Consider the following 25,120-nt stretch of genomic DNA (forward strand, 5'->3'; position numbering starts at 1 on the left):
TTCCCAGCCACGCCGGGATGGCTTTGCTTCCGCAATTTTATTCAACACCCCGCCAATCCGCACTTCCACCGGGGGAAAATGCCTTTCTCGTCGCCCAGGAGATGATGCACCGGCGGCGACGTTAACTTTTCTCGTTTCAAAAGCCCTAATTGAATGTGCACAAAAATATACAATTAAGTGAAGGCATTGATTCATTTCTCTATCCTGTGGCAATCAACTATATTCCAAAGTAGCTGCAAAATCACGCTGAAGAGATTATAACAAGAGCGAAAAATTCATCCTGACGAAATTCGACGAATTTTGAGCATTTTGCAAAAGGTGAATACAAATTTTCAATTGAACATGCAGAAAAGCACCTGTACGTTATTCACAGACCTTATACAGCAATTACAACAGTTTTAGTACAATTTTCTCATAAAGCTTTTGCCAGAGGAACTTTCCCATCAGAATAGAATTCAAAATAGATATACTTATAGAAGTTCATACACTGCTTCTACTATAACTTTTCCCGAATTCAATTAATATGTCATGACTTCTGAGTTGCTTTAATTCCATTCATATTTCAGTGGTCATTCGAAACTGGCTGCAAAATATTCATTCCCAATCTGCACAGCAATGTCATTCTGCATGTGACTGCAAAATTTCTCCATCTCTGGGTGAAAATCTATAGATAATCTGGGTGCGCTCTCGTCGACAATGTCACTGTCTTATTCAGCATATTTTGCGAAAACCCAGTTATAACGAAAAAAAATTTGCAGCGCACAACTTGACACAAAAGTAATTTCAAGTTTCAAATGAGAATTTCCCTCTTTTTCGCCTTGGCAACACAAAAGATGAAAATTTACCGCCCAACCCATGTGACATGACAACCAGTCATCCACTTCGATATTTATGTTTTTCGATTAGAGGAAAGTGAAAGTTAAAGCTCATTTTTTCTTATCTCACGTCCCACAGTTTTTTTGTGCTGTTTTTCTGCCATCTTCCAACGATTTTCCTCCACTCGAAAGTCACTCCAAGCATAGCAGAATGTGTGAGAGAATATTGAAATTTATTGCCTGGATTTATCACGTGTTTTCTCACAATGTCGGAAAAAAAATCCACGCCAAAGGAATGGGTTACTTGATTGTGAAAAATTCAGCAGCACAAAATGTGATGAGCATTTAATTATTGTCATTGGTGTATTTGAAATTGTTTGAGATGCTCAAATCAGGGCTTGAATTATGCTTATGCTCAATCAATAGTCTTTGAGAGAATAACTCAAAGCGACAAATTAGGACAGCTCACAGATTTGAATTACAATCAACTGAAGAACACACAATCTATCGTTATATGTTCTGTAGAAATAAAGAATTTTTAATATATATAATTGATTAATCATTATTATTCGAAATATTTGCAAAATAACCTTTTCACAATTTTATCAATTGCATATTGTTTGAAAAATTTAATATAATTATTTGTTAATTTAATTTGGTACATTTTATATTTGGAATTCCTCTCCATTTCATTTTTCATTCATAATCTTCAATTCATCAATTTACCCAAAAGCTGCGCATCGTAATAATTTGGTTGACAAAGTGAATTCATGCCCTAAATTCTGGGCTAAACTTCTACTTTGAGATGATTTCCATTGGAAATGATCTACTTAACTTTGTTCCTGAAACCCGCCAAAAGCGACTTGGGCATGGAAATTAGTGACTGCGAATCCCTGGACTGAGAAACTTTATGACTTAATGCGTGGAAAGTTGTATGCCTTTTCACCCAAAAAGCCTCTCGCTGTGAAAGTTCACTCAAATGCTCCCCTCCGAAAGCACGCCAGAGACGAAGGGTTACAACTGGCAGAGGGTCTATTAGTTGGCCCGAAGTGTGCGATAAATAGAAATGTGGGTGAGAAGGGCAATTAAATATTAGTGCGATAAGAAAATATATATCTCTCTCTGTGAGCACTTGAGAGGAAAGTTTTTCCAATTTTCTCCGTTCGCACGAAAACTCAATTTCTTGGGGTGTGTGCAACTTTTAATGAGGACGCAAAGAGCTTCAACTTCGTCAATTTAATGAGATTTTTATTCCATTTTCCCCTCCGTGCCAAAACTCTCAGGCGAAATTCCGTCGCACCCTCGACGGATGGTGAGATTATATTTGCCACTCTTCGTTTTTATTTTTGAACACTTCAACTGCCATGAAGTTTATAGGGCTTATAGGAAAATTTGCCAAAGTTATTGTTCAATCATTTTTCCCACTCAATAGTGCTCAATATTACATTATTATTTCACTGCGAGTGTAATCATTATGGGCTGAATGAGGATTTCCTATGGAGGAAAAGTAAGGGAAATTGAGAAATTCCGATGATGATGAACTAAATTATTGCAAAGTCTTTCAATAATCGCACAGCACTTTTGCATCCATTTTCACACAAGGTGCTCAATTTTAATTAATGGAATTATTATAATTTATTGCAAGAATTTTATTAAATAACAAAAGTTACGACTTGAACTCATATTGGAGCCACAACAGTCACACTGGATGCTGAATTTAATTGTGGCTGCTGAGCATCTCTCGAAGAAACACGCTCGGCAGGAGAAACTTTTCATCCGGTAAAACTTATAAATGGGGAAACTTTGCACGGCAGCTGAATGTACACAGAATCCTCGTGGCGGAATGGAAGAAAAACCGTCTAACGTGAGGAATTTCACTGATTTTCACTGTCTTCTCGATGACTTTCGCGCCATTTTTCGCACCCAAGCGCACTATAAATCCATTCTTGTGATATAAATTATGGCCTTGTAAAGAGTGAAATGAGAATCTTGAAGAATTTCTGTGCAGAAAATGGTGAATGCATTGTATTAAATGGGTATGCTTGATAAGAAATCTCGTGAAAATCCCATGAGAAACTTAAAATGTCTTTCAATATCTTCCTTTTCGCTATCACAAAGTCAAGTTCACAAACTGACAACAAAATTACATCTTTTTCCCTGTTTGCTCAACTTCTGCCAAGAGAAAGTATAAACATAAACTCTTTTAAAGCTCATGAAAGAGATTTTAGAACAATATTTACTTTGAATTCCTCTTCACCACAATTTATTTGCGGTTTCCTCTTTCTCTCTGCGTCCAATGCTCACGGGCAGAATATATTTTCCATCTTCCATGTATTGACAAATATCTTGTTGCCAGGAGCGGGTCAATTTCATACTGTGAAGCTCAAAAGTGGAAATGTCATGAACAGTGTAAACCCTCAAAAATGTCAATGATGGCTTGTGATGATGCATTTCCTCAACGATTCGCAGAATTTCCAACGGATCCGGATGGAATTTCGTGATTGAGATGTGAGTGCATCAAACACCTTCGCTATTTCACGTGAACAGACACAAGAGTGACTTGAGAGGAGAAAAATATGAATCGATTGTGCAATTTAACATGGAAGAGTATTTCACAAAGCTGAAAGAGTTGAAATCAAATTTGATTTGGTGCAATTGCCAATGCCATTTGTAAAACGTGACTCACGATTCCCATGCATTTTCTTTGTCATATCTCATTGTGATATTTATTGTCTCTCCTCCATGACAATTCCTTTACTTTGAGACTTCTTCTCTCTGGAATGCTGAGTTCTGAAGAATATATCTCACTCTTATCCATCGTTCTTTGAGAAAATTCCTCAGATAATCAGGCTACTGAAGATGCAGAATCCATGATGAGAAGGATTTTAATTGAAATTGTTCATCTGTTTAATGAAAAGACCTCGAGTTTGTCGTTCATGTCAAATTGCTGAAATTGAATTTGTCATTTTTAACCCACTCATCGTCCAGTTTCACCCACAAGAGCTCTACCAAGTGGGAAGAAAATCCCCCCAGAAGGACATTATACAGCAATTTATATTCACAAATGTGTTTACTTCATCCACCCTCTCTATGGACACACATGTCTTTTGGCACAACTCGACCACTTTATTTTATTTTTCACTATCCCGCCGGCACAGGAACTGCCTTTCGAGAGAGGCGCTCGCAAGTGGAGGAGATTTGTACCCACATAATTCATCTATCATCTCGCAGGGCAAAAAGGAGAAAAGTTTACAAAACTCGGGGCACTTTTTCCTCTCCTCGAACAACTTCACCCCATTCTTTCGTCCCCTTTGGCTGTCCATATGACACAATTTAATAGGATCGCGTACAAAACCTCTGAATTTATCTCGTTCGTTCTGTCTGAAAAATTTTCTCCCTGTCGAATATATTTTCCTGATATTCTAAAGCTACAAAAATAGCAAACAGAGACGCGGTTTAAAATGTCTGAAGTCTTCTAAATTATTCATATATAGTCATGGATCGTCAAAGAGAGTTAAGAGAATTGCAATGAAAAGCAAGTAATGTGCATATCTAATCATGTCTTTTATATGTCTCTCTGGAACACATTGACTCGGATATTTTTTTTTTACTTTTTATATACGCGAAGGAAAGAGATCAATTTGAATTTTACAAGAATAGAGATTTCGCAAGAGGCGCATTTTTTCCATGAAAATCCTTTCTCATTAATTTCCGTGGAAATTTATAAGCATTCATAAAAGAAAAAGTATCTTGTCTGAGCGTAAAATATGCCACAAGAAAAATGGGTTGAAAATGTATAATTTTGAATTATGAGCAATGAAAATGGAAAATCCCTGTTTATGCACATGAGAATATCCCATCTTTTTTCCCCTTTCTGACTCCCGCATTTGTAGTTAAGTTTTGCGATGCATTCGCGTGTACAAAAAGTGTGACAAAAGCGCGGATAAATTGTGACTAAATAAATAAATAAATGAAAAAGGATGCAGTGCACGAAGAGTGTAAGAATTTCCCAGGAGATGGAAATGAAAAACGGAGAAGGGAATAAAATCTCCATTTCCTAGGCGAACATTTGAATCCATATAGCGCCCTATGTACATAAGAAAATGTGAATCTTAAAGCGGAAAATCGCCTTTTCACGTGAGCTTCCCTGATGGGACCAGAGGAAATACTTCGTGATTTGCCCCATTTTCCCACACACAAAGATCTCCTCGTTCACACCATTCAATCCAATTTGATTTCCATCACATTTTGCCGCATAACGATGGAAAGCCGTGGGTGACTTTTCCTTCGCGCAGCAACATCCTCACCCGGCATTTGTGAATGTTTTTCAAGGAAAAGAGAATAAAAAACACGCGTGAAAGGCATTGGAAAATGAATGTCGCAAAGATTTTCTATATTGTATTCAAAATAGGGGCCGAAATTGATAAATGTGAAATGGTTTTACTCGTGATTTCGATGTGATATGAATCAATTTTTCAAACCATTCTCCATGTTGCTTTATCGTTGAATTAATATCTCACCAGAGACACATTTCTAAGCACATCACGAAGAAATCATTTCCTGCAAATTCCTCAAAGTCACACGGATCATTTGAGATGCGCGGTTTGTCGGAAAAAGTTGCTTTCTCTCTCTTAGAAAGTCACTGGAAAAAATCTGATTGAGATGTGCGGTTGTGGCAGAAAAGCTTTTTCAAATATTTCACCTCCACATCGTGGTTACAGTCCTTCTCATTTTCTTAAACAAACACTCACCGCATGTTCTTCAGCAATGAATTTCGGAGGAGACCAAAAATCATTTTTTAGACTTCAATTTATTCAGTTTCTGTATGCTCATGTTGTGTATAACTCTTTATAGTGCACTTTAATTGAATGAATTTCATGAAAATCATGGAAAATGTGCAATTTTCTGTACGTTGAGTGTTTATTTGTGGCTAAAACTTTTTGGATGGCAAACAAAAACATCCAGAAATGACATGAAAAACATCTTCAATGTGATTTAAGGAAGCATTCTGCAACACAACAATTCACTGGATTATTATGCAAGTCTCAAGCATAAGAAAAATATATATATTTTTTTCAATTCAACCACTGAACATAGAAAATGTGGCGTTTTTTGTCTAGTGACTAATTACCATAATGAGTATAAACCTCTTCACTCAAGTCCTTAATCCTTAGAAACAAACGACAGACGAATAGAAGAAGAAAAACAACCTCAGTTATTTCTCTTCACGGCAATATGGCGTGAAGAAATTAAATATTTAGCTCGGTGCCAGTGGCACTGAGTGATGTGAGAAAAGTGAGCGAATAACCACGTGTGAATGATTATTGGAGATGAAGTGATGTGGTTCCATGGCACGAAGGAATTTCGCGTGGTGTGAGGCGCTAATTTAGCACTCCTTCCATGATTGATTCCACTTTAAGCACATCAGAGAAGCAAAACCGCTTCGCCACCTCTTCCTGCATTCTCACGCGCAATGCTGCCATGCACAGCATATAATAGAGCCATCAGGACCCGGTGATTGCGTGCGGGACTCATTTGAGCGCACGTCAATTTCTGTCACTCACGCTCTTTTGCATTTTCACGGTTGTTTCATGCAATATGGCTTTCAATCCCTTTTCCCGCTGAGGCTGTTCATTTGTGTGATGCGGTTTCGCTGCACTTCGGGATGGCCTATTTTTAGGAAATTCTCCAGCATCATCATTCACCCCAGGAGAAGAGAATAATTAAATTCTCATCAGATGCATCCTTGTGCGGTGCACGGAAAATTCCATCCTCTTCCAGTCATCACGCTGTTTCTGTTTTTAATTAAACCCACAGCCTCAAGATATGAGAGATGCCAAAAAGCATCGCTTTCATCGACAGTGCGAGTAAATGGCTCTACTGGGGCGAGGCTCGTCTCCCCAAGGACCCCCCCCCCCACCCCCTCCACCCTACACACACAATAATTAGCTTTCCATGCACAAGAGAGATGGGAAAAACTCCACACTAAAGTCTATGGATTTTCCCGACGCCATTCCTCTCTTGGGAGACATATTGTGAGATCCTTGTGCACCACATGGCAAATTTTCCCACTCCGTCGCACTCTCAATCACGTTTTTAATATCTCAAGCTATTTTTGCCGCACTTGGACGCACACTTTATACAATCCTTAAAGCATCTCGACCAGAGGTGAAATCCAATCAACTTGCGATATGTGCATCTTCCGGCAAGCAATGTTGCTTCCGTAGAAGAATTTACATTTCCGATTTATCGCTGAGTTGAGAATTTTCATGAATTTTCCATTTTCCCGCTGAGATTGCACACATTAATATATAATATTCTCAGTGGAATATTTATCATTTTCCCAGCAATACCAAATTTCTCCACTCACCTGAATTCAAACGGTTGACTGTCGGTGGTGTTCTCGTTAACTTTACATTGGAATCAGTATTGAGAACAAGATATCCTTAAATAGATTTCAACGGAAAAATCTCTTTCACTGCAAATAGATGTATAATGAAGATAATTGGTCGAAAAATACATCAAAAAGCACAGATAGAGAAACTCAAGTTCAAAAACATTCCTTTCTAATCAGATATTTTTTTTACATTCGGTGATAAAAGTAAGAATGTTTGTGCTGTGCATATTTTTAATTCAATGACTAAGCAGAAATCAATTACTTGATTCAGGGAAAATCGGCGGAAATTTCTGAAAATCTCGGGTGCAGATCCAAAACTCATGAGAATTGGTGCTCGTGCAGAAATTTGCCTAACATTTGGCCATTCTCGCGAGAGTTGAATATTTACACTCTGGTGAACAATGAAAAGTTTCTGGTCTGCGCTTCCAGTTGGCGAGCGTGGAAATTGCCGAAACTGCAAATGTTCTCACTCTGCATGGTGAAACAATAAGATAAGAAAGTTCGAGGGAAAATTGAGCATTTCCACCACTGTAATATTGCAACTTTTCCCACATTTATTAAAACTTAATAATATTGACAGATTTTTTCTTGCTCCTCCTTTCTCTCACACTCACACTTTTTGGACTACAAGAATTTATCCTCATTTGATCTACCTAGAAAACATGACTTATTGATTTGCTGATAATGCATATGATCATGTCTTTTTTCTGCTACAAGATCATTATCATCATTTCATTATGTTTGTAAATAGAAACTCAAATTGTATGTATATTTTAGTCTACAATGATAATTCATTTATGTTTTTTTTTTTCTCGTAAAATTGCATTATTAGTTTTCTTTTCCTCCCTTTCTCACCCTATAAATAGAATCCTAAGATCAATCTCTATATGTTGAGAGTTGATTATTGAGTCTAAGATGCTAAAGTTTGATTTATAATATGTCTCACATAATCTCACTTAATAGATATGAAGATTATTGATGATATTACCATTTGGATGGGAATGCCGACACAGCGCACGAATGCCATTAATTATAAATTACAGTTCGCGCAATTGTGCACCTCGGCATGCCTTCTAAGAGGTTTGTCAATTATTAGAAAAGGTTCTGTGAAAGTTCTATCAACTACATTGTCTCTTGAATATGCTAAAAATTGTTTCATCTCCTCTTCATCCACAGCAAATTTGATATTACTCTCGTCACATTTGTCACTTGCAATGAGCAAAGTCTTGATTTCACTCTCTCTCTCTCTGGGGGCCAAACGACTCGCACTCCTTCACATTTTGGCTATGATTTTATACTTCTAAGAGATATGACTTTATTAGAAAGCCCCCAGAAAACTCTCACTCTTTCTCTCTTCCTCTTTCGGGTTATTACTTATGCATCTATGGAAATGAAAATCATGCGTTATTGTTTAAATTTAAATTACTTTATCACAATTACTCGACTTTGATAGTCCATTTGCGCAATGTCAACTGATCTCATCGTCTGCAAATCAAAGAGTTTCGTAACAAAATTTGTGCGCATCAAAAACCAAACTCAATATTATACATCTTTCTTTTATTGGGAGAAAAGCCTTTTGGACATCAATCGAATTCCTTCCTTCATGGAAGAAAGCACTCAATTTTACTTGTCTGCTTCTTTGTACAAAAATATCGAGAATTCCGGACTGTAATCGTCCTTATCTGTCTGTCAAAAGTCATGATGAATCTCGCAATGCTTTCACAACTCCTTTCGCATCCAAGAGACGCTCTCTCCAAGTTGGTGGAACATTTTCCAAATTGCACGCGAATAAGCGCACTGAAAAGTCCTCCTCTCTAATGTGGCGCTCTCGTTTTATAGTTGACAGAGCTTTAAGAATTTACTGAATGGGAAAATTCCCCAGGTGAAGTCGAGCGAGTTACGCCAGAGAATGAACTTTAGCTGAGAGACAGTTGTGAAGAACGAAGACCACGGGTTTTGGGCAGCATTCCATGTCCAATTCCTTCACAAAAGCGTCACAAACACACACACATTATATTCTATATAGCAAATGGAGAGAAAAAGAAGTCTTGTTATGGGAAAAATTACTTACGATTTCGCCATCTTCAGTGCCAAAGTCCAGAAAGAGGCAACGAACTCCATCGTCGGCACTGCCTTTCAGTCGGTCGAACGGATGACACCAAATGGCTTTGCCTGATGGCCCAATTCCACCCTCGAGGAGGGAAAATCCCCGATCGAGATGGACAATCAATTGGCACGGACGACTCTGCATTCAAGAGATAATGAATGGATGCAATTTCAATACAGAAGCCTTTTGTGTCATTTATTACTGGTGTGATATGCAGACAATCGCTGTGGATAATGTTTCTGACAGTGTCAAACGCTTAAAGCGTTACAAAGTGAATTGATATTTCACGTTTCGGGGGGCGAAAGGTTGAATAACAGATTAAAATATCAGTTACTCTTTAAAATTGTGCATTAAACTGAGTAATGTGACTATATGAAATAATTTTTCTTTCGATCCTATACGATTTAATCGCCGTATAAGAAATAAGGTTTATGAAATCTAATAAATAAATTCAATATACTTTAATTCTCAGTCAAAAGACGAAATGCCATCTCGAAACGGCGCAAATTGGCATCATGTGGCGTCCAAAGTATGCGTGAATTTCTCACATCGGAAACGCGTCAAAGACAATGAATGGCCAATAAATCAAGCCCCAACTGAGGCCGACATTACCTGATAGAGGCACCGGAATGAGAACTCCCGCTGGTAGCTAACGGCGTAGTGACTGCCCTGAACGAGAGCTCGCGCCCAGGCCGCCATGTCGCGATGCGTCTCGGCGCGCAGCCAGTGACTGATGACGCCTCTGGTGGTGCCGCATCTCACGCAGAACACGGTGCTCTGGTGGGCCTGCACAAATTAAATCCGCGTTCTCAGATCGATCCACCGCACACAAATCTCGCGATTTCACTTACCGCATTATTTGAATTCACCGACGATGAGCTTCCGGCACCGGCCAGGCGTGTAGACGCGAGGGAGCAGCATTCCAGCGGACGACTCCAGGCCTCAACACTCCACGGAGCGCTTTCGTATATTCTATAACAGAGAGACCGAAGAGAGAGAGTCTTTAAATTCCGAGAATCCCCGCCAGAATGTTCTGGAGAAAATTCTTAAAGCTCCCACTCAATCTTGAAAGGAATTCCATTTAAAGGCACACAGTGACTCTGTTTCGAAGAGATACATTAAAATTCCCTATTAAGATACCTCGTCTGGCGATATCAAGCGTCATTAAATACTTCTTAGTCCCTCTCGACGAACACCATACCTTTCCGTTTCGTCCGTGGTAACTTTCATAAGGACGCATTCAAGAGATAGTAATTACAATTTCCACGATGTGGCTGTCTTAAGAAGTGACCCTTAAAAAGAATGACTATTTTCTACATCGTCTTCGTCACTTTTAAAAGTTGATTATGGCGAAGTGATAAAGCCACTCTCTTACATATTCGTTGAGCATGAAATGAGCAAGCACATGATGAACATCCTTTGAACAAACTATAATGACTGTTTGCTCTTGCTCTATATGAGCTTTACAATATATCACATCATCATTCTTCAGACAAGGTGGAAACAGAAATTATTCGTTGCCTTGATCCATGATTAATCATCATTTCTACAGACTTTAAATGTTATTAATGTCAAGGAGGGCGAAGAGAGAGGCTCAGAAGGGCAAAAATACTTGAAAATAATCTAATGATTCTCTTCTGCATGATGGCATATTTTTCCAGCCGAATATCCCTCTCATATATAGGATGAAGAACCTTTTGCCAAGAGGCAGTAAGCCCCTAGAAAGTACGGCAATTTGAGCATGAAATTAAATTCAATGGCCGTGCTGAAGAAGAGGTAAAAATATTCTCAACTGGAAATTGCAGGAGCATTTTCCAGTTGCTATTAATGTTGAAGATTCACGTTGGCGAAATGTGAAACTGCGAGGGTGGATGGAGACAAGTGCTGGATAATAGTCGTTCATTAGGCGGTCAATGACGATGGCATGTGCAGTGAACAAAGCATCGACGTTCCATTTATTTATGAACTCCACCATTGCTCTAGCTAGAGCACATTCAGTCCTAGCAAGCTTAGAGTTCAGTGAGATTAAGCCCTTTACAGACACGGAGAGAAAAGCTTTTGAGTCCTTCTTTGCACTGAATAGTTTTATCCACTGTGCAAAGAGGATTATACCTTCATTCTTCATATGCATTCCCCATGTGACGCATACTTTTCAATAAAATCTCTTTAACTGTTGTGAATACCTATAATATATCATTTGTGTGTGATTTTTTATCACAAGGCTTTGCAGATGAAAGTATACGTATTATCATGATAAGCATACTCTCGTCTGTGCTTTGAATTCGTTAGTCCGTGTTGCTCTTTCGCATGATATTTGCCGGAAATTATTTTACATTTTCCATCGACAGAATAGCAAATTGCATCCCTTGCCGGATGTTGTTCTGCACGGAACGATGAAAAATTGCATTTACTTTTCTAAGAACGACGAATAATTGATGACCATACATATGTACATTATATACAATTTCTCTTTATATATTTTCCTTCAAATTGAGATGAAAAGTATATACATTCCTCCTGGATATTCTGCATGCAACAACGCTGAGTATGTCTCAATATCAAGACGCGAAGAAGATTAGGGAAAAATTCGTGTTTTATTCCATCTCAAAAGGAGATTTATATCTTGCTCATGTCTGGTGTATCGCAGCGACATAGCGTAGAAGCTCAAAGAAATTGAGGAAGCTGTATCACGAATGAAATAAATGTACAGCATTTCTCAATTTGACGGTGAAAACAAGGGAATTTCATTCGAAAGATGGGAAAAGAAGAGAAATGATACCGAGATGGAGGATAAAGTGGATTTGTATGCAATTTCCCACTGGTGAGTGATCATTATTCGCATAAAGCATAATACTCGCCACTGAAAGACATTCGAGGCGACCTCGCATGAAAAGCCCCGGAAAGAGCTCAGCATTTTCGAGGACGTCGCACCTCCTGAAATGCCCTCAATTGACCACAAACATGCGACATTGAATGGAGATTGAAGCCATAGACACTGTGCTTAGTTGAATGCTTCCTCGCAAAGATATCATGTAATCCTTGAGCGAATGAGAAAATCCCCACAGAAAAATCCATGGTTTTCAACTGTCACAGCCTTTCATGGGACGAATGAGGAAAATCTCCTCGTTTTCACAAATTTTCTGCTTGCTTATTACATACATTTTATTAATTTATTAATACCCCCAAATTATTAAATTGGGTATTTAATGTAAAATCAATTTTCAATTATATTAATCAGTTCTGGGAAAGCAAAAATTCAACAGAATTCGCTTCAGTGAAGCGAAAAATTCGACATATGAGGCATAATTAAAGGAATTTATGGCACTATGTGAGATTTTCACTAATTTCCATTCGATTATTATTTTTAATGATATAATTAAAATTAATTCATGCAACCTTTAATTACATTTACGGATAACAAAGTCTTTAGGCACAATACAGTCAATCATATTGTGTAAAAATATTGCTTTTATTATTAAATGAATCATTTAGATATATGAATTGGATAAATTTCTGATTTTCCCCCTATAAATGCCGTAAAATTATTCCCAAAACTGCGATGCTGCTATCATGGAAATGGACTTCTCAAAGTCGGACGAAAGAATACATGTTTTAGAGATGAAAAACGGACATGGATGAATTAAGTATGTTTTTGAGGTCAGTCGACAGACATTAATTAGAACAGAGGCACAATTTTGGCTTTGTTGCAAAATTGTGAACATGCGGCCAAATTGCAGAGAATGTGTTTCATAATTCCACCCACAACCTCAGCTAATTTCCATAGGGAATATACTTATGGTGTTTTGCAGGAAGATTGCTTTATTGACCCACTTTGCATCGATGCATGGAAATTGTCCGCCACATTTTGGGAATAAAAAGTGTATTTTTTTTTATAATTTTCATTAATAAATGACGTGAAATAAAAACAATTCCGGACAAAAACTGTCGACTATGAAAAATTTTATTTCAATTTCACCCTTTGACTCTTATTTGCTCTTCTACGCAAACACTCGCGGTAAAATGGAAATTTTCAGTCTTCGGAAAAGTGGAAATGCAGTAAATTTATGGTGAAGTCATGAAATGCATACTGTCGCATTCAATTATCCACGAGTATAATAATATCTATTCGTCTTTCCATCAAATTAAGAACATTAAAGGAAGACTTTGATTGATTGAAACTGAAAGATAACTTTAGGTGCTTTCAAATGTACTCGAAAATTCCGAAGAATTATCAGGACGATCTATTTCTGTGATCTTCTATTTCAGTTTCTCTTGTGGATGAGCGCAGAGGAAATTAATAAGTCACCCAGTGTGCTTCCCTGTGATGAAAGCTCCATCAAAAACTCACCTAAGCTCCCGATCCGTGACTGCGACAAACACTGGCTGCCATCTATCTGTGTCATCTGAGCTCTCTGAACTCGACCGGCCATTCTGCAATGGTATAAAATTACATTTTTTTCCCCCTTCCTCACCCAAGCATTACCGACAATTTTTCCACATGAAAGCGACACAGGAGCTGGCAAAGCTGTGGAAAACACCCTGAGAGATTTTCCGTGCTTCACCTCATCACAAGATTGCCTTCCTGCCGGGGATAATCAAGGGAATTTCCTGGGCAAGTGGAGAAAAGAAAAAATCCCCCACTCATGGGCAGATGAATCAAGTTGATTTTTAATAGTCAAAAGGATTGACTTTCAATCCCCAAGTGGATTTACCACACAGCACACAGAGAGATAAAAGCCCTCGATGGGATCGTTTGAGTGCTTTTTTCTCTCCTCCACTTTTGAGGCATTCTCTCATTTTCTCCATCATCGCATGGGATATGTAGTCATAAATAACTTTAACATTACAGTCCCCACGCAATTTCCCACGCCACAGAATAGCCTCAATTTCATGGTCAAATCCCATCCAATAACTTCACATTGTCGCCCATATTTGGTTTGTGTTTTCTGCGTTGCCCATTATTTTTTTCCCCATATAGAGTGTGAAAAATAAATTTCCCATTATTCAGGGTGCTCACAGCCTTTCCAAAGCTCCCCCACTGAGCTTTACAGCCAATGAGTCAGCCATTTATGCATGGCAGTGATTGGCGTAATGAATATGTGCTTGTTAAGTGAAGCTGATCCATTTTAAGGACAATCCTTAATTGAGAGCTTCTTGTGCGCAGCCTATTTTCGTTAAACGCTGTCTAAACTGTCGAAAATTACAGGCAATGCAAAAATAATGCAATAATTCTAATAAATAACCCGGTTTTTTACTGATGATACTTGATTATTCACCATTTAAAGATCTCCGCGCACGTTCTTCTTCTCACCTGTTCACAACCTATCCTTCTGCTGAGCCATCCAATGTACTTCAGCTCCCCGAGAATGCTGGTGAGCGATCGGTTGGCCTCCAGAAGGGCGCACTGGGTGCTCCTGGACATTGTCGAGTGCAGAGCATTGAACCAGGCGAGTGCCTCTTGGGAATCCGCAGCGCGCAGAACGCAGGAATGGATGCCATCCGGTGAGTGGAGTTCTATGCATCGATTCTCTGCAAAAGACACACATATTCACAGTGGAGAAATTCAATATTGGCACTAATTTGAGGTCATGCGGAAGGTTTTTCCAACCAAAGAGTGTCCCTGGAATATTGATTTCCATCAGCTGTCGGGCGAGTGTTTAAATAAAAGTGTCACATGAATGGTTATCTGGGACAGAGAACTCTTCCCGAGGGAGTCAGGTGCAAAATTGGATGAAAATCTAACGATCCAGAACACTTTTCGCAACTCCTCGTTCGATGGGATAATGCTAATGTCCTCAAAAATACATCAATGGTTGAGTTTGTGGTCCTGAGTGTCACCGCACAGAAGGACAGAAAAAAAGTAGCATTTCCCATTCGTGCAGCACAAGGAGAAACAATGTAACTCTGGACCAATGTAAAAAGTTTGCTTGTCTCGCATAAGTTTGCTTCAGAAGTAAAACAAACAAAAAAACATGAGAATTCTTTCAAGTTTTCATTTAGATTCACAAGTAATTGTCCAAAGTTTGTTTTATGTCACTCTTTCCAATCATTTCCAGGAAACTTTCCTATGAGCTTTCCAACACACAGAGTGTGTCTGGGGTCGGAAAACCTTTTTCCGAACGCTTCAGCTGAATCAATGAATATAGCGTAATTGATGAGAACAGATGGAATTTGCATGTTTGATCCATGGCAACTATTGGATGCTGAATAATTGGCAAACAAGGACTTTTATTGGCCATTTCATCCTATAAAATGCCAATAATTTGATCAATCAGAACATCAGGCAAATGCATTTTACGCTCTATCATTGTATTTCACCCGGAAAATTTCATTTATTCAACGCGAAACTCATTAAGCACACCCTTAAAGCATTTCGAAGCAGAAGTGCGCCAACCCTTTTGATGTATCAAAAGCCAATGAGTAATCTATTCTGTAGCAGATAACCTTATAATTCAATTAATTTGTAATGTCGCATTCACATCACAATCACATGCTTTCATGAGATGAAGCAATTTCAAGGTGACTAAAGCACAAAAGGATGGAATTGTGGATGGCAAGAGAATGAATTCATTCCTCAGACATTTGCAAATTCCCTAGAATCGTATTGTCGCTAATATTTGCAGATTAAACACTAAGAATTGACGAAGGAGAATTCTCAGAATATCCTTTGAATTCAGTCAAGCGATGCCATTATTTCCATTAAATTGTCTCTCGCCAATCACTGGAAATAAATGCGAGGAATTCAGAGGCTCGCAATTGAAATTCAAATTTGTACGTTTTTTCTCACACTCCAAGACAGTTTCACAGAGGATTTCTGCCTCGATATCTGACAAAGGCTGAAGTGCAGGGTAATGATGTACACGTACTTCAATCTATTTGACGTCCACAGATTGAAGTTTGAGCAGTTTGTATAGATGGAAGATATTGAATGGCGGCTCATTTGTTATTGAGCATTAAGAGTGATTGTTTGATCGTCCCTTAGACATGGCAGAAAGCTCACTGACGAGCTTTTTGCCCTAAGAAAATGCCGTGACAGTTGGAAAATATCCACTCAAACCGAATGAAATTGGAATTCAAGAGCTCACTCCTTCTTTTTCTCACCTTCCACCCGCCATTTCCGCTGAAACAAAACCACCCACAGTGTTTTCATTCCCGACTTGTTCAACATTATGTATATGTATGTATGTGTATGTGTTACAATTTTGCCAGATTGGCGACTCCAAACGCCATTGGTGGCAGACGTAGGAGAAAAAAAACAGCCCCAAACGAGCTGCAAAAAGAGTGGAAAAGAAGGATGGAAGTGAAACACGCTTTCCAATATCGAATTCCATGTTGTGTTCGTGATAATGGAACTTCGATAGATGGTTGATGGTTTGGCACTCTGACTCTTGTTTGTTTATTTGAGCATCATCATGTGAGAAGACAACTGTGACTCGTTCTCATCGCAATTTTCATTTCTCATTCTTTTCACTCGACAAGTCACTCATCAAACAACCTTTATTTACAACACACACCGCTTGCTTTTTCTGCCCTCCTGCGCTCTTCAGGCATTCTGGGGGTGTTTTTTTCTTTTCTTTTTTAAACATCCACAAACACAACGCCTAAGTATTTGTTTTTGTACATCTACATGAAGCACGAGATCCTGCGGCAAATTATTTCTATAGCACATCTGTTAATGTATAGTGCAAAAGAGGCCACAATTTCAACACATGACATGATTTTCAAAATACCTCTGCGAAAAATCACCCAGAAAGACGTCGGCGAAACGTCTCAAAGGGCAATTTTAGGGTGATAAAGCGAGGAAGATTGCTCGGCTTTTTAATGTGCCAAAGTGAGTATGAAAATGTTGTTTAATGTTTCCAGTTATAGAGTCATCACGCAAAATGTAATTAAGCATTTTCACCAGACGCCTTTCTCCATACACACAAACACACACACACACACAATGCAAAATTAATTTAATGCAATATAATTTCTACGCCATTTTCATAACACTTTAAATGGCACTCGGCAAATATGATTGTTGCTCTATAAGTAAATGCTACAATTATGTAATGTTCCCAAGTGGAAAATTTACATTAAATTAGTAAATATATGTTTAAGGAGAAGGAAATGGCAAGTGAAAATTTCCCATCAACCTTTCCACTACGCGTCCAAGAAAATTCCTCCAGCAATTTCATCATCGACATTCCACTCTTCGATGGAAATTTCGCGGCAAAACGGCATGAGGAAGAATTTATTGTTGAAGAAGAGTCAATTTATGATTAATAAACCCTGAAATTACTCTCAAAATCTTACTCTTTCCATATTTCTTGCCAAATTACACAATCTCAGATAGGAAAGCAAACATTCACAATCAGGAAGCTTTTCGTGTGAATAGAAAATTAAGGCAAAATTTTCCTATCGTTCGTTGCAATTCATAACTGTCAAGTTGTTTAAAATTATGCACTGCCTATAAAAGGACACTAAACTATAATTCATGACTCTTCCGCTGATGTGAGATTGGGGAAAAGAAACGCCCGGCTATTGAATACGATATTCCCTAAAGCTGAGACGCTTTTGTCAGGGACGCGCAGAGAAATTATCCCTGGGAAAGTGCACACAAAAGATATTGCCTTATCGAATTTCAGCTCAATGAACACACAACCCACGGATTTTCAATCTTTTCGGCACGTCTTTCTCCACCTCATTGCTTCCCATTTTGCCCCAAAAACTATCCTATAATATATAATTTTGCCTCTTTTGTCTTTCATCCCACGCGCAAACCTACATCCAATGAGCTTTTCCACCCCGTGAATTGTGTTACCATGTGGATCTGTTTTACAAATTTGCCGCATAAACAGACCAGCTGCTCGTGACAAGTGAGAATCAATTATTCGTAGGTGTGGTTTTCCGATTTTAATCCACTTTTGATTAATTACACTGAAACCACTAAAACCTTAATCGCCAATTTTGAGGCGCGCACTTCCATCTTCCCGCCAAGCCACATGTTGGCATAATCCACGGAAATGCCACTGCTTTGGCACCGATGACATCCATAATTGTCAATTGAAACCGCATCGAGTATGATTTTCACATCCTGACAAGCTTTAAATACTTTTGACATGAGATTGAAAAGGAGTTTTGCCGCCACTTTAAATGCACTGACAGAATATTCAGTGTTCGCCGGTGGGAATTTTTAATTTCACCCACAATACTTCGTGTCACGTCACCGTGACAAATTACTCAATTCAAAAATTTATCAAGTTCAAAGTTTTCAGTGATCCTGTGATAGAAGAAACTTTTCCAACAACACTGGAGAAATTTGAGTGGCAAATGTTTCGTTGAATTCTTTATGTCTGCTGATCTCGCCAAAGTTTTCCTCTCTCTGTATGTATTTTTCCCGCGACTCATATACACACGCGGGAAAAGCTTTTCGCCTCCTCGCCCAAAAATTGCTCTCTCACTCATGTGTAAAAATGAAGAAGCCACAGAGTTGAGAAGTATCTCTCAAGTGCCCTTAATGCATTCTCTGTCCTGTAAAGGATTGCCCAGAGAAATCCATATTCTGCCTTTGGTGTGGCTTTTCTCCTTGTATCTCAGAGGCAATTTTTTACCACGAACCCCAAACTTTCCTTCGGCCGTAACGAAGAAATATTATTTGATTTTCTACTTCATAAATTCTCTCCGTCCCACGTCGAAGGTGTGGGAGGATTTAGGTCGCAGTGCGACGTTTGATGGGGGGAAAATTGATGTGGTGAGTGGAAAAATTCGGAAATGTGCAGTTTTCCCAGAAGGTTTTTCACGCACTTTCCAGCTTTATATCTATCCCATATCATTCTACATACAAGACGATGTGAATGATTGGAAAATTGGGGTCTACAAATGAGAAAAAATGCATGAAAATTTAGGAAAAGTGCAAAAATGCATGTAAGATTTACTAGGAAATAGAAAATGCACAAAAATTCTGGTGAAAGATTACAGATTTTGCTATCATATCACAAATTCTGCTCCAACAGTTCCTTTCTTCGCGGAAATAACCAGTCTTTAGTTATTCGCACGTGTTTTAGTGGTAAATAAAACAAACCACGTCCGCCACAATTTGAAATATGACTGCATTGATATTTGGAATTTTTCTCACATTTTTCCAGCTATAAAATCTTTTTTCACCACCAGACGATTCTTTCGATCATTCTGCTGCATTCAGCACTCATCAAAGTCGATTTGAGTGCAGAATTTAATTTAACCATAAGCTTTTCTCGCTCGCATCATTGTGGCTTATTGATATGCGTCGCATGGAAATTGAGGGCCTTTTTTTGCAACTGACACTTGCGTATTAATCTTTATAATTCGTGTGCAGAAGAAGAGAAAAACTTCTAGAGATTGATATAACAATTACGAAACTTTCAGCGTATGTTGTGAGGATATTAAAGTAATTTTATGGCCACGACTTATCTATAAAGCCAAAGAGAGTGTGCACTCGACATAAAAGCGCATTAGAGGCGGGGATTATCCTAGTTGAACTGATGCCATTGTACACAGGAGCTTTTAAATCACTACCCATGAGAGTTGCACAAAGGCGGACGTATTGAAAGAAAGTCCAAGTCCATTAATTTGAAGAGAGCGAGATTTCACAATCTTGTGATTGTTCCCATTATGATAGAGATGAAGAGAGCTTTCTCTGCCTTTCCGTCTGGCTTGTTTCTAACTTTGGACGATGACCGTTTGATGCTTGACGATAAAACCATTATATATACTTATATACATTTGTATGCAACTGCTCGTAAAGTGAAAGAAAATCCACCATAAAGTGAGAGATTGGAATTTTCCACTGTGTTATTTGATAGAAAATATACTTGAAGATGCTTCATTCCTCCGCTTTAAAAGCTCGTGAAGCTTGTAATTATCACAGAAACAATTATATTACAATAAAGATGGGAAAACCATACAGAAAATCGTGTGATTTAATGGCTTGAAAAAGGTGAATTCTTCCCTTCTTGCGCGATACAATTCTGAACCCATAAAATGTTGAGAAAAAGGTTTGGAAAACTTTTTTCTCCGCATTTCTTTTTTTTTATTAAGGGTGAATGCATTAGAGAAGAGGCAGAAAGCTTGCCCTATCTTTGGGACTTTCTCTCTCTTCTTCGCGAATTAAAGTCATTTGAATATTTTATTAATTTTTCTCCCCCATCGCCGCACTTCAAAGCGACAAGGGCGAAATGCAGAAAAAAAGGTGACGGCGAGCTTTTGGAAAGTATCAACAGATAAATGAACTTAATTAAATATTTACTATGAGAAAAAGTTTTTTACGACCACCACCCAGGCAAATGGGACACAAAATACCGAATGGGGTGTCGCGAAATGAGGTGGGAGTAAATGAAATTTGCTGATTAACTCACTCATTGCACCACCATCAAAATGGTTCGATCGTAAAAAAGGGAATTTTATGTTTGGTTTGGCCTCTCTTAATATCTCTGTGTGAGTGTGTGCTTTTTATAGCACGAATTTGCCGTGCTTTCCCTCTGACGCCACTTGCTGAATGGCGGCGGGCTGTTTTTTCCTGACTCTCAATTTAACTGGACGCTTTTTCCTTCCCCCCGTGTGAGTGTGTGTGTATATATAGATTTCCGAAACAGAAGCTTCCGTTGTCCATTTATTGTGGCGTCGGTTTCACGTGGATGGTATTTATGGGAAATTTCCACTTTTTGCCATACACACAACTTTTCTATCACAGTCTTTAGCTTGTTTATTTTCTTCTCTTCGCGCTGTTTTCGTGTTTTTCATGCATAATAATGAACCTCTGACTCGTTACTCTCACACTCCTTTCCTTCTCTCTGCACCGCCGTTCTAAAACTAATAGCAGGCTGCTTTCATTTTGCAAGTTGTGCAAATGAACATTATGCTTAAACACCTCATGAGGTAATTCAAATGCATCTGTGCTCAAAGACATCCAAATGCCATTGATCTGAGTTTACGCCGTAATATATTTATATATTCTTTCACTCTATCTAATAAAGAATGGTTTTTTTTTCTTTTATATTGGCATAAATACAATCAGGCAGCGCATTAATATTTACGATTAGTATCTAATTGTTGTGTAATATTTATCCTGTTTGTCTCCCCATTTCGTCATCAGCTATTTTGGGGGTGTATTAAATGCCGAATGTTTGTCTTTCGGCCCCGCTTTTACCCGCTTCGAGTCCAATATTTTGGCGTGTGTGTGTGAAGGGTGAAAAATAACTTGGGGTAGATTGTGATCAACACTTAATTGCTGGTGTCTCTTGTTATGGGAACGTGTTCTGTTTGCGCATCCCCAAAGCGCTCCTGTATATCTTCACCATCAGATCCCTCTGGCCATTTCACGCAGCCACACCGGCACACAAATCCACCGAAAAACCCACTGAAGCAGAAGCCATTGAGGCCTAAGCAATTTCAGTAATAGACGAGAGGTGAGTAAACTCAGCCACGGATTTATGGATTTCCCAGCGTGATTGTAAATCTGGAGATGAAGCCCTAAACTTTTAACTGCATAGAATACGATTCAATGATCAGTCATAATCATATCGCAACCCAGATGAACTGCCAAGTCCTTGAGTGTCAAGCGACGAACTTTGTGTCCTATTGATCACACATCAGAAGAGGAATTTTCAATGTGAAAATCCTTCTGTGATTGGATTTTTCGAGACGTACCTCTTTTATCTCTTCAAAATTGCAAAATCCCATCCTGTGTCATCATCAAAATGCACTGCTCTGGAAGCTTTTTTCTCCCTTCAAACTTCACCACATTCACATGGCAGTTATTCAACGCTGAAATCAATGTGTGCAGAATTCTCACCGCACACTCTTTGGCGTGTATAAAGTTTCACATAATGGATTTCTCCTAAACCTCATATCCTATATCGTCTGTGTCAACCCTAATGTATGGCATGGGAGGAAAGTTATCGAACTCTCGATTCTCCTCTTTGTCTGACTGTCGCCTCGACAAAGCTCCCTTCGTGGCGCGTTTCGCCGCAATTTCTGAATTTTGTGACACAACACAACGATGGCCTCACCCTATAACTTCCCGATTATTGCTATCGGCACGAGGCAAATTTGTTCACATTTCTGTCAGACTCTGATGCGGTAGAATTATGAGGTGAAAATTCAGTAGCATCAGCACACAAAGACGATGATGTATCAATTTTTAACAACATATCCGTCACGTTAATTTTATGCTTTATCAAGGTCCAATATTTGCTCAACATATTCCGAACATTTTATCAGAATAATAAGATGAAATTCTGAATAATAAATGACTTTAAGTATCAAGTTATATTAAAGATGTCGATTTTAAGTTACAATAGCATCTTTTACAAAATGATGAAATACGATTCATTTAACATCTCTTCTCTCTTTCTCTCTCTGCAACTGACAACAAAAAGAGAACATGATCATCTTACATTTTTACAGCTGGCGCAATGTATTGCGGTTTTATTACAATTTGCGGTTAATTGCTCTCAAGCTGTGTGATTCAATTAAATTGCATTTTTTCCACCAAAGTCTTTAATTCACTCAAATTAAAATTCCCTAGACAAATTGAAAAAGTGAAATTGGATTTTATTTATATCATAAATTCGTGTTATTGGAGCTAAACCACTAAATTTCCATCTCTCTAGTTGTATCATTAGAAAAGTTCTGAACACTCTTCGAATGCATGCGAATTCTAGTTTATTGTTTGCAATTTGCCAGATGCTTGACAAAATAGGAACGTATCGTGAAAAGTCAACTCACCTGGATCGGGATGCTTGAGGTTCCTGGCCAAGTGTGTCAGCTGCAGAGGGATGTATCGTGTGTCAGCTCGTGGAGGACTTCTTGGCGCCGGCGGCGAGGATGTGGCTCCCGGTCCGAGTGGACAGAGAAAGGCTCGCTGCAGTTCCCATCCCACTTCCGAAATTATGCTGGCCTTGCGAAAATACGGCGTGACTTCTCGCAGAAATTTCACTGAAATCAATTCCAGACAAGATTCTGTGTTAGTTTGTGTGTGTGTGTGTTTGGCAATCCAATCCAATGGGTGTCGATTGAATCGATTTGCAATTACGGTCAGACACCTTTTGCCTCACTCAACTTAAAAGGGCGAAGCATGCGAAAGGCTAGAAAAGCCCTCGGCATTAATCATAATAGCCAACTTCCTATCCAGCACAGCAGACATTTGCCGGAAAGCTGCTTATTTTCCCATACACTCCGCCACCCACTCATTCGGTCTCGTTTGCCCATCACGATGGCCTCCATCGTGTGGGTGGTGCGCATTTAATTGAGGGAATCCGGATGATTGCATTCTATCCTCGCGCGTTGAAATGGAAAACTAATTATCGCCTTCAATAAATTCCACTTTGCCGAGAGAGTTTGAGACTTGAAAACTTTTCCACCGCACCCATTTATTGCTTCCTTCACCACTACTTTTCCACGAAAGCTCAGAAGTGAGCTTCACCACGTTTAATGCAATTCAACTATTGCCTGTGAGACGAAGACGTAGGAAAGATAATTGTCAGAATTCCGCTCTTTCATATATTTATACTTCAATTATGTTTCCAAGTATCAGGAGAGTTTTGAAAAACTTACAATTTACCACGTAGTTTACACACCTTACATTCTTTTAAATGCATAAAACTGGTAAAGCATTTCCCCCTTTATGTTCTCGAAGCAAAATCACGCTTTTAATTTGCCTTCGCGGAAGTCTTCTTCAAACTCTGTGAACAAAAAAAGGCAACATCGATAGAAGTTTTTAACAAACGAGTTGGATAATTCTCCCGAAAGCACATAAATTCCGCACTTAAACTTTGTCAATAATTCGCAAGGTTTACCCGGCGATGCAAAAAAAAATCTGTGCATCCAAGATGGGAAAATTGGTAATTTCCCCGTATATTGCAATTCATCGCGAAAGTTGTTGTCCAAGTGTAATTCCTGTGTTCATAAAACTTTGAGGGAGGCGGAAAAAAGTGCGCGTTCCACAATAGAAGTTTTATCTTGCCAGTTGCTTCGCAGCAACAATAAATCAATCTTCTTCTCGATTAATCACTGCACCGAACCGTATCCTCTCTTGTTCGTCCCCGTTTTTTTCCTGGTCCCCAAACACGGTCCTCTATCTGTCTCTGACTATGTCGAGCAACTTCCAAACTTGATGACGATGGACTCCCTCACTTCGGTCATAAAAACAGAGTCAAGAAAGGCTCAGAGCAAAACCATAGTCCGAGCGTCACACATGAGAAAAGGATACTCATTCTTCAGTCGAAGAATACCAACAATTTCCCGGGTAATTAATCAACTCTCTTTCGCACATTTTGCCCTCTGTATCGCCCCTAATCGGTGAGCTTTTACCACCACAGACAGATTTCAAAAGCTCCTCGGCATCTCTTCACCCACGTTGAACCCGGCAAAACGCAGAATGTTACTCGGAGAAATATTTGCTAAATACCTCCAGCAGTGAAGTCTATTGGGTGTGAGTAGATGGAAATCCATTAATTATAAAATGTATTTCCCAGAGCTGTACGGATTATAAGATAGCTACAGCAGGAGCGATAGAATGTGGCAGATGAGTAGTTGTTTTTACTCCTTTTAGTATAATTTTCTGCCACACAAATATAACACGCAACAGACACAATAATTAATCGCTAATTAAGCATTTTATCATTCTGATTTATAACACACACACATTTGCAATTATTTCTAGCACTCACAATTGCTCTCGGTTTTAGCGCGACGTGCTTTCGAAATCAATATACATAGTAAATCAACTTGAAAATCGAGTCTGAAATAATGCTTCGTGAATCATCGCGCTTGAAATTA

The 25,120-nt window shown here is 38.8% G+C and overlaps 1 protein-coding gene across 1 annotated transcript in view; it reads right to left on the reverse strand.

Moving 5' to 3' along the window:
- Nucleotides 1-7,714: 7,714 nt before the first annotated feature.
- The window catches only part of LOC132266199 (beta-1-syntrophin), a 39,795-nt gene continuing 22,389 nt past the window's right edge, over nt 7,715-25,120 (reverse strand). The window contains exons 5-11 of the mRNA XM_059751355.1: nt 23,069-23,278; nt 14,631-14,848; nt 13,668-13,750; nt 10,171-10,291; nt 9,932-10,105; nt 9,284-9,457; nt 7,715-9,193 (exon numbers count right to left, since the gene is read on the reverse strand). Of these exons, the coding sequence (XP_059607338.1) occupies nt 9,110-9,193; nt 9,284-9,457; nt 9,932-10,105; nt 10,171-10,291; nt 13,668-13,750; nt 14,631-14,848; nt 23,069-23,278 (1,064 nt within the window). The 3' untranslated portion in view covers nt 7,715-9,109. The remainder of the gene's footprint in view (nt 9,194-9,283; nt 9,458-9,931; nt 10,106-10,170; nt 10,292-13,667; nt 13,751-14,630; nt 14,849-23,068; nt 23,279-25,120) is intronic.

The sequence above is a fragment of the Phlebotomus argentipes genome, unplaced genomic scaffold (genome assembly GCF_947086385.1).
Source record: "Phlebotomus argentipes unplaced genomic scaffold, Phlebotomus argentipes genome assembly contig_5, whole genome shotgun sequence".
In the NCBI taxonomy this organism is placed as follows: Eukaryota; Metazoa; Arthropoda; class Insecta; order Diptera; family Psychodidae; genus Phlebotomus; species Phlebotomus argentipes.